The sequence below is a fragment of the Phodopus roborovskii genome, unplaced genomic scaffold (genome assembly GCF_943737965.1).
Source record: "Phodopus roborovskii unplaced genomic scaffold, PHOROB, whole genome shotgun sequence".
Lineage (NCBI taxonomy): Eukaryota > Metazoa > Chordata > Mammalia > Rodentia > Cricetidae > Phodopus > Phodopus roborovskii.
In genome coordinates, this window is record NW_026126447.1 from 31,551,784 (window position 1) to 31,561,851 (window position 10,068).

A 10,068-nucleotide genomic window follows, 5' to 3' on the forward strand; every position below is an offset into this window, starting at 1 on the left:
TACTTTCAGGTTCCAGGCTGAAGGCTAGGGATGCAATGGCATGGGGAGGAGGGCCTGGACAAAACTCCTCATGTAGTTAGCATTATGAAGATGTTGCTTGCTCTCACACTCATACTCTTTATCCCGTGTCTGGCTTGTATGAATGTGATAAAGAAAACTCAGTGGGTCTACCACTTGGCCCTTTTAATAATCTCTCCTATAATTACCTTGCTGAGAGTCTTTACTGTTTACACATGTTCCTATTGAAATGTCTATGTGCTTATTAGTCAGCATTCTTTCTTGCCTTCTAAAAGGAGCTCACAATAGCCCAGCTAGGCAAGGTTTCATTTTTTTTAAGTTTTTTTTATTATTATGTGTGTTTGCAGGTATGTGCATATATGTAGATCAGATTTCCCTACAGCTGGAGTGACAGGCCTTTGTGTGCTGCCCCACATCAATGCTGGGAACTGACTCCAGTCTTCTGCAAGAGCAGCAATACATCTCTCATTTAACATCTCCAGCCCTGAAGTTGCATTTTTTACACTCCCCCTCCTCTACTTTCACCCCTCTTTGGCCACACTTTTTACTCATTTCCCTATTAAGCACCTCAGGATCTCCACTAGAGAGTACTGTTAGGCACTAAACCTAGTACTTTCTCAAGGTATTCAGAGTTTTTAATTCCCTTCTTTCTAATATCCCGCCAATACCCTAATGGCAATAGCTACAGTGTGTGTGCGGTTTGATTCGCAATTTTTCTGGTTTTGTTATTTGTTCTGAGCCAGGGTCCCCCCCCCCCCCCACCCAGTGCAGATGGGCTTGAAATGCTGGCCTTCCTCCTGTGGCAGCCTTCAGAATGCTGGGATTACTGGGATTAAGGGTGTGTCACCTCCCCCTGCCCCGGAAAGCCTCACCCCCTCCTCATTCTCCACTCTATCAGGGCCCTGCTGCGCTGTTCCTTTTTCCTAATGTAGCACCTGCACTGGGAAGGGAGGTTCTGTAGCCAGCTCTGTAACGAATACCCAACCCTTCCAAATTCCAACAGGTCCTAGATCACAGGAAAGTCACAATGAGAGGGAGCCAGAAACATCCAAATTGTGCCCACGGGGGTGCGGTGGGGAGGGAGAGTCACTTTTTAAAAGTATGTGAGATTTTAAAAGTGTGTTTAGCAATCCTGGATCATGTCCCATGTATATTTGCACCTTCAGCACACTGCTTCGGGTTTTGTAAACTCCGTTGGGCCTCCCATGTTTACAGTGTACACTGCACTGGTGTTTCTGTGTGCTGTCCGAGTATTTTCCCCGGGTTTTGAGCCAGCCAGAGGCATGGTGTTTTTAGATTTTGCCAAGGGAAGAACAGCCTGAGCTGGAATTTAGGAACCAAGGTACCATTTGAAATTAAGTTTCTCAAAGCGTGCATTCCGGAGTAGAGAGGAAAGGGAATTCCTGCATTAACACAAAACCATAATCATTTAAATGTACAGCGTTCTAATATGTGTTCTAGGTCATTCGGGTACTTGGGGCATGCATAAATAGGAAATGGATTGCATGCTTCCCCACAGAACGTCCTTCCCAGGGACTGATACTCCCTCTCTCCCCTCCCCCTCGCAAGACAGTATCCCCACGAGGCATTGACAAGGGGGTCTAGCGACGGTTGAAGAATCGTCCTCTCTCCTGCGGGGTCCAGAGATGGCAAAGATTCTTAGGTCAGGCTTTTCCACACCCACCCACCACCCCTGAGAATCTTCCCCCAAGACAAGGCGGGCGGGACCGAGTTGCGATGTGGAGAATTCGATGTCCAAGCGACCTCCTCGGAGGAGTGGATCGAGTTAAATATAACTGCGCCAATGGAATTGCGCTAAAAATAAGGTAGCAGCTGGCAGGTCCTCGGCCCTGTCCCGGGAAAGGAGGGGGCCAGAGTGGTCTCGCGCAGGAAGCGGCCAGGAGGTACGGCGTCCGCAGCCTAGGTCGGAGGACCACCGAGGTTCAAAGTGTGTCAAAAGCCGGAAAGGGGAGTCCGTCAGGCTGACGAATCTCAGGCCTGGACTTAGGATGCTCTGGGCTTTCAAAGGCGTCAGAAGGCATGCGCACGTGCCTGGAAGTGAGGGCAGAAGGGCAGGAGGTCCAGATGTCATGCCCCGCCACCAGGGGGAGCTGAGAGGAAGATGCAGACCCTGGGGGAAGTGGGTGGGCCCCCGAGATGCGGGCGCATCACCACCACCACGCGCTCCCTGGAGGTCCACGGGTGGTCGCGCCCTCTCGGAGCCCCCGCCCTCCCCGTCTCAGCGCCCCACCATCAGGCCCACAATTGAAACGTTTCCAAAACGGGCTATTTATTTGCTCCCAATAAATCGATCGGCGGTGATTAGGAAATCGATATGGCCTGGGTGGGCGAGTCTCTCGCTGCCAGAGAAAGGAGCTTTTGCGCGCATCCGAAGGACGGCAGAGGGCCAGCCCTGGCTGGGGACAGGCTTGCCGGGGCAGTCACACACAAGGAGCCGGTACCTTGGCACCCTAGCCCAGGGATGTAGGAGTGGGGGTCGCGTCCTCTCGGGTTGCGTGTGGCGGACATCAGTGAGACTCGCCCTGGCCCCTTCCCTTTTTTTCTGCAGCTCGCTAAGGAGCTGGGGCCGCTAGCCGCCGCGGTGCGGCTCGGCTCGGAGGCTTTTGTTAAAGCTCCTCGGCCGGCTGAATAGGGATTTTGTAAAGCGGGACAGATAAAAATGAGCAGCATCATATTGTTTGACAGAATGATCCCGCGTGATGAAGTGTCGGCTCCGAAGGGGGTGAAAATGGTGAATTCCTAAAAACCCAGCCCCCGGCTTCTCCAGCAGCTACCGTTAGCCTGGAGGGACCCAGCGGATGCTTGGCCCGCGGTGTCGCATCGAGCAGTGTCGGCAAGACTCTAGTTTTCAATGCCAAGTCATTTTTAAGCCCTGATCCTGCCCAGGATCTTTCTCCTCGCGAATGAAAAGAACAATTTTCGAGAGAAAGGCTCGTTTTGATTAAATCTGACATGCTGCTGATAACTCCATGCTAATGTGAAATAATTAACATAATAGCCATAATTAAAACCACGCTAACAATGCCATAAATTTATCACACAATTTTACTAGCTTTCTGCCCCTAACTGCTCTCTCATCGTTAATTAAACGTGTTGCCTTTTACAGAATGGATGTTTATACATTTCCAATATAAATAAATTCGAAACCATCCTCTCTCTCCCCCGCTCTCTTCTCCTTTCCTTCTGGCCTCTCGCCATTTATAAGCACGCGGGCTGTGAATATCAGGTACTGAAAATAAATGAAGTTTTGAGGTGTAAATCTAAACAAGAATATTAAATTAGCCTTTTCCCCTACACTCCCCCCCAAAAGCTTTGAAGAGGTATGGGGGGCGGGTATTTGGGGGTGAAAGGGTATTGAAAACCATAACCACTGGGCAGTGGAAATAATATGCATGGTTTGTGACCCCAGATTTCACCTCTGCCTTTCCCACCTTCTTTAGTGGCAGCCATTCAAAGAGGTTGATGATGGTCTAATAAGTCTATGAAAATTGTCCAGAAGGAACAGACTTCGGTTTGGGGGGGTAGGTAATAGATCCCGGAAGGAAGACTGGCTTTCAAATGGTTCCACCCATGGTTTGTTTTCTCTGCTAAAGAAAGTAGCTGCGCTGAGTTGGGGGCGCTCCCCTTGCTTCTCCGGAGGTGGCCTCGCCTTCCTGGATTGTTAGGAAAGTGCATTTGTGCGCAGGAATGAGGATCATTTGGCTACATTCATGACTTGGTCAAGTCGATGCCATAGTCCCTGGCTTAGGGAGACATGGCGATTGGGGTCGCTTGGGCCTGAGTGGACCATGACCCAGCCCTCCTCCCGTGCTGACCACTTAAGAATCCAAATTGAGTTGTAATTAATTTCCCCCTTCTCCGTCATAAATTGTTCCATGCACACCCTCCCCTTCCAGGACGCACACACTAAATCTCTCCTCCTCTGGAGACGTCTCAATTTTCCTTCCTATCGATCCTGACTCTACTCTTGTTTCCTGTTCCTAGAACCTTGGTTACCCCCACCTCACCCCCTCTGGACCTGTTTCAGTGGCTTCCCCAGCCCTCCCTGTAAGACTGTTTGGTCATCCCCACGAGGAGCTGGGGTTTCTGTCCACTTCCCTCACATTAGGCAGAATTATTTTCTACATTTGAGCGGGTGAGACCGCTGGCTGCCACCTGCCTTTTAAATATCTCGCGGGAAGTTTGCTACCTAACCCAAGTTGTGACTGCCGTGCTTCACTGTGTTAGTGTGCGCCCCTTCTCCCTCAATGCTCCCCAATAATCCTTGGCAACTGAATGTTTATCCTTGCCCACCATTTCTGTTCCCTGTGTCACAATCCTCCCCCCCCCCATCTCTGTCCCAAAGTTTGGCAGTAACTGAGGACCTGGGTTTTTATATGCAAGCTACAGTCTCACTACTATTTGGCTCGGAATCCAGCAGGCTTCAGAAGGCTTCCCGCGAAGAGGGCCCCTGGAACCTTCCGGTCTACCACCTGTACTGCCGTTCAGCTGCCTTCTTTCTCACAGAGGCTGTGTCGACATTAGTGTCCACCAGGCAGGAGGAAAGCCACAGCGGGTCCCCAAACAGAGCGACCGCGGAAATCTCGGAGGCCTCTTCTGGAAATCGCGAGGGCTCCGGGTTTGGGGGCAGCAGCAGCAAGTAGGTTCTGCAAGTCTCATCATTTAGCTAATCGAGTCGAAAAGTTTCTGTAGGGGCTGGACCCAGCATCAGATGGTAACACTGATTGAACAAGAGATTAGCACAATAGAGCTCTAACCGAGGGGAAGCGTTGCTTTTCACGCTACGCACCGTAATTAATGGTATGAATCAATTAATTTGACTTTTATTGTGTCGAAGGAAAAAGGCGCAACAAATGGAACCGGCAGCTGGGAGTTGTTCACCACCCCCTTCCCTAGAGAGGTTCCAAGGAGACACACGGGAATGGACCGCCCAGATCCGGCCTTGGCGGAGGGGAAGAGGCTGCCAACAGCTATGAGGAGAAAGCCTCCTGAGCCAGCTCAGGCCAACGCACAAATCGAAATTAGGCTCATTTGCAGACTACCACAAAAGGGTCAGCGAAAGTAGCCTCAGAGCCTGGGTTCCCGCGTGCGCCCAGGCACGCACAAGTCCGGTTCGAGCTGAGCCTTGCGCCTGAGGCCATCGCCTGGATCCAAGCTGGGCAAAAGGCAATCCTAAATTTGCACATTTGGATTGTGTTTTCTTTTCCGCCCCACCTTTCTTTGAGTTGCTTGGGCAGTTGCCACTGTAACCTCTTGCCTAGGGTGATAGGCAGCCAGCCCCAGCTCGTCGCTCTTGTCGGCTTCAGGAGACGACTGGTCTAGTCAGCGTAGTAGATGTTTTTATGAGCCAGCGGGTCACAAGTGGTGCAGTAGCAGAAATCAACTCTAGACAAACGTTTTAGGGTCAGGTGCAACCCCGAGAACAACTGGAAACAAAAAAACATGGAGATTCCAGACCTCTCTGGATAAGTCAGTGCCCCCTCCCACCCTGCAGTGGCCCCAACCTGGAGCATCATCGAAGTCCATATTCATAAGGCTGGGAGAATTGTGTAATGGGGATGGATAATAGTCAATCTGTGTGTCCTAATGCCTGTGGGGGGGGACAAATTTACACATTAAAAATATTTTATTAATTTGATGTGCCTGCGAAAGTGAGGGGACAAGGCATGGGAATGAAAAGCACACTGGCAAGCTGGAAGTACATAACTTTCCCACTATTCCTATAAGCAGTGCTGAAATTGTTTCCTCCCTGACTTCCTCTCTCAACCTCTTAGACCCTGGGAGGAAAAGCTTCCCCTCCCAGGCCTTCAGCAGACACACTAATCAGGTTGCAAGAGGGCCACAATCAGCAATTGCTCTCCTCTGACAAAGAAAAGGCCTAAACACAGGGGGCGGGGGGGGGGGGAGGGAACAAGGCATTCTCAGAAACACCATGGTTGGGAAAACCATCTCCCCTGGAAGGTACCCGGTCCACAGCCACAGCAGCGTTAGGTGCTGACTCCAAGTCAGTTTCAAGTCCCCACCCCGAGCATCTCTGGGAATTCCCAGTCTTTCCTACCATGCTGACATTCCTTGCCACAGAAACTCCATGTGTGCTGGACACACAGCCTCGTCTCTTCTTTGACACAGAATTCGGAAGAAGTTAAGTCTCGAAGGGTTTGTCTATACGTTAAGAAATAACTAACATTAGTTAGAAGCAAAGGGGAGCACACAACCCCATCAGCAAGTCTTAAAGGCCAAGCCCTCCGCCCAGTAAGTCTACACCCGCTCCCCACAATTTCCCAACTGTCCCAGTCTAATTTCCCAACTGTCCCGACATCTAATACCAAGGCCCAAGGCCTCCTTCCCACCTCTCCACTTACCCAGGCCGCTGCCAATACCCGCTCCATTTACAGTTCATTTCTGACTTTTTCTGTGCTAAGTCGTTTAACAACTCCAACAGCCAGTTATGGCTTCTTTGTTTATAGGTTCCCTGTTATTTTACGTCCTTTTTATTTCTCTTTAACTATCCGAATAGGTTAATCGATAGCTATTTTCTGACCCCAAGAAACCCCAGCTGATGGTGCTGTGACCGTGAGAATACACACACACACACACACACACACACACAAATGTATGTATGTATGAATGGACATGCTGCGTCGAGCCAGGAGTAGTTCGTTAGGTTTGGGGGTGAGGTGGGGGCATGTCAGCAGGTGTCTTGTCTCTGGAATAGCCCTGAGACAGGAGGGGGTCTGGGGCCTAATTAGCAAAAAGGGAGCCGGATGTGTTGCCTTAATCCCTGAATCGAAAACAAACAAAAACCCAATGCAAAGCAAAATAGTAAGTTTTCTTAAACAACAACAACAACCTTGTTCTGCACTGAGAGTCGGTCTAAATAATGTTAGCAAAGTAGGGAAGGCAGAAAAAAGGGCAGGGGGCAGAGAAGGCAGGGCGGTGGGAGCCCTACGGTCCGGAGCACACTCTCTTAGGCCGACGCCCTCTCCGCCCCCACCCACCCACACTCACGCCCTCCCTGGACCCGGCGCCCGGATCCAGCGTGGGCAGGGGTCTCGCTGCAGCCCGAAGAGCCCTCCGGGCCTGGGGGATGCTAGCGCCTAGTCGGTCAGGAGTTGCAAGCTTCTCTCGTCCCTTTGTTGACAATTCCCTGAACCAACTTGAGTTTGGCCGGCTCCACCGCGGCCCTGACGTCACGCGCGGTCACGTGGCCCCGCCTCCCGCTGGATCTTTAAGTAGAAAGTAATCTATCAGGCCAGTCCTTAAAACGGGACTTTCGACTACCCGGGCTTGGCGTCCCTGTCACCCCCCACCCCACCCCCGCGGTTGCCCCTGTCCTCGCCCTTCAGAGCTGCTCGGCACCCGGCGTCCCGCTATCGCCTGGACCGCTTCTGAGCCCCACGCCCGAGCCAGGGAAGCCGAGGAAGGCTGGCGAAGTGAGGGGGCGCGGCGTGGAGAAACCTTCGGGGTCGCGAGCAGTAGCTGGCTGTCTCCTCGCAGGGGAGCGTCGGGGACCGCTGGAGTTCGTGGAGCGCGGCTGCGGGCGGCAGAGCGCAGCGCCCGCACCGCGCGATGCCGGGCCTCCGGGTGTGAACCTGACCCAGGAGGGCCCCGAGCTACCTGTGCCCTCCCTTCCCCCTCCGCTCTCTTTTCGGGGGGCATCCGCACCCCCTTTCCCTGAGCTCCGCGACCGCCCCTCACGGACCCCCTCACTCTCTGCTTGCTCCCGGCCGCCGCCACCAACCCGGTGGAGGGATGACCCTCTCCGGCGGCGGCAGCGCCAGCGATATGTCCGGCCAGACGGTGCTGACGGCCGAGGACGTGGACATCGATGTGGTGGGCGAGGGCGACGACGGGCTGGATGAGAAAGACAGCGACACGGGCTGCGACAGCCCCGCGGGGCCACCGGAGCTGCGACTGGACGAGGCGGACGAGGGGCCACCGGCGGCCGCTCATCACGGCCAGTCCCAGCCGCCCCACCAACCACCTCTGGCCCTGCCCACCGAGGCGGCCGCGGCCGGGCCGGGGAACGACGCTGGAGCGCCCGAGGCCGACGGCTGCAAGGGCGGCGAGGACGCGGTGGCAGGCGGCGGCGGGCCCGGCGCGGGCGGCGGTGCACCGGGAGGTCTGACCCCGGGCAAGCCCAAGAACAGCCTGGTGAAGCCACCCTACTCGTACATCGCGCTCATCACCATGGCCATCCTGCAGAGCCCGCAGAAGAAGCTGACCCTGAGCGGCATCTGCGAGTTCATCAGCAACCGCTTCCCCTACTACCGGGAGAAGTTCCCCGCCTGGCAGAACAGCATCCGCCACAACCTGTCGCTCAACGACTGCTTCGTCAAGATCCCCCGCGAGCCGGGCAACCCGGGCAAGGGCAACTACTGGACCCTGGACCCCCAGTCCGAGGACATGTTCGACAACGGCAGCTTCCTGCGGCGCCGGAAGCGCTTCAAGCGCCACCAGCAGGAGCACCTGCGCGAGCAGACGGCGCTCATGATGCAGAGCTTCGGCGCCTACAGCCTGGCTGCGGCGGCGAGCGCGGGACCCTACGGCCGCCCCTACGGCCTGCACCCCGCGGCGGCGGCGGGCGCCTACTCGCATCCCGCGGCGGCGGCAGCGGCGGCGGCGGCGGCGGCGCTTCAGTACCCGTACGCGCTGCCGCCCGTGGCGCCCGTGCTGCCGCCCGCGGTGCCCCTGCTGCCCTCGGGCGAGCTGGGCCGCAAAGCGGCCGCCTTCGGCTCGCAGCTCGGCCCCAGCCTACAGTTGCAGCTCAACACCCTGGGTGCCGCGGCGGCAGCCGCGGGCACGGCGGGTGCGGCGGGCACCACGTCGCTCATCAAGTCCGAGCCCAGTGCGCGGCCGTCGTTCAGCATCGAGAACATCATAGGCGCGGGCCCCACGGCGCCCGGGGGCTCGGCTGGGGGTGGCGGGAGCGCGGGCGGGGCTGGGGGTGGCGGGGGAGGCGGGGGAGGCGGCGGCACCCAGTCCTTCCTGCGGCCGCCCGGGACTGTGCAGTCCGCGGCGCTCATGGCCACGCACCAGCCCCTGTCGCTGAGCCGGACGACTGCCACCATCGCGCCCATCCTGAGCGTGCCGCTGTCTGGACAGTTCCTGCAGCCCGCAGCCTCAGCCGCCGCCGCTGCCGCCGCCGCCGTTCAAGCCAAGTGGCCCGCGCAATAGTGACGAGCCGGCGGTGGCCCGGCCGGGCGACGGCCTCCAGCAGAGCCTGCGCTTCCAGGCTGTGCGCCCGATCCTGGTCCTTCTGCCCTGGTCCTGGTCCCTGTCCCCAACCCTGGACTTTGCTACCCGCCCCCGACTCCCCAACACCGACCAACAGCGGCCTCCATCCCCTCGCTCACCTAAGCTGGCCGAGCAAACTCAACACGCGCCCGCTGGGAATAGCTTTCCGTACAGGTAAACTGATACCGAATTTCCAAAAATGCACCCCGACGGCGCCTGCTCTCAGTACTGTGGGGGTGGGAGGGAAATTCTTTGTACATATTTGTATAAAAATCATTGACTTTCCTTTTGGGGTTTTTATTTTTTTAAGAAAAAAAAATAAATTCAGTAGATTTAGAGCTCTGAACTTTCATTTTTTTTGAAGGTTCACTCTCCGCAGTTTTATCTGAGAAAAAGAATGTATAGAGACGTTGGGAGATTTTAAATACAAAAAAATTTTCAAAAAGGCGAAGTGTCATTGTATTATAAAAGTCTGTTTATATATGAATGAATATATATGGTATTCTAAATGTTATTCCATCGTGTTGTACACAACTTTGTAAATAAATTTTTAAAATGCTCAGCCTAGTGTTTTATTTGGTTGTATAGCAAATGGAAAGATTGTAAAATGGAATTTGTATTGTCTTCCCCTCACCCAGAAAATCTAGCAGTTTCAAACATTGCAAACTCATAATTTGGGTGTAGAAACATTTGAATTTGAAAATGTAAGGAATATTCCTAATTTAAATTATATTAATATGTGTCCGTTAGTTTGCATATAAAGCCAGAATAGGGATGACGATCTTATTCATA

At 54.4% G+C, this 10,068-nt stretch overlaps 1 protein-coding gene across 1 annotated transcript; it reads left to right on the forward strand.

The window, feature by feature from the left end:
* Positions 1 to 7,167: 7,167 nt before the first annotated feature.
* Positions 7,168 to 9,838, forward strand: Foxd3 (forkhead box D3). The gene has a single exon (XM_051188221.1). It carries the CDS (start codon positions 7,792 to 7,794, stop codon positions 9,214 to 9,216), a length of 1,425 nt encoding a protein of 474 aa, XP_051044178.1. The 5' UTR covers positions 7,168 to 7,791; the 3' UTR covers positions 9,217 to 9,838.
* The last annotated feature ends 230 nt before the right edge of the window (positions 9,839 to 10,068 follow it).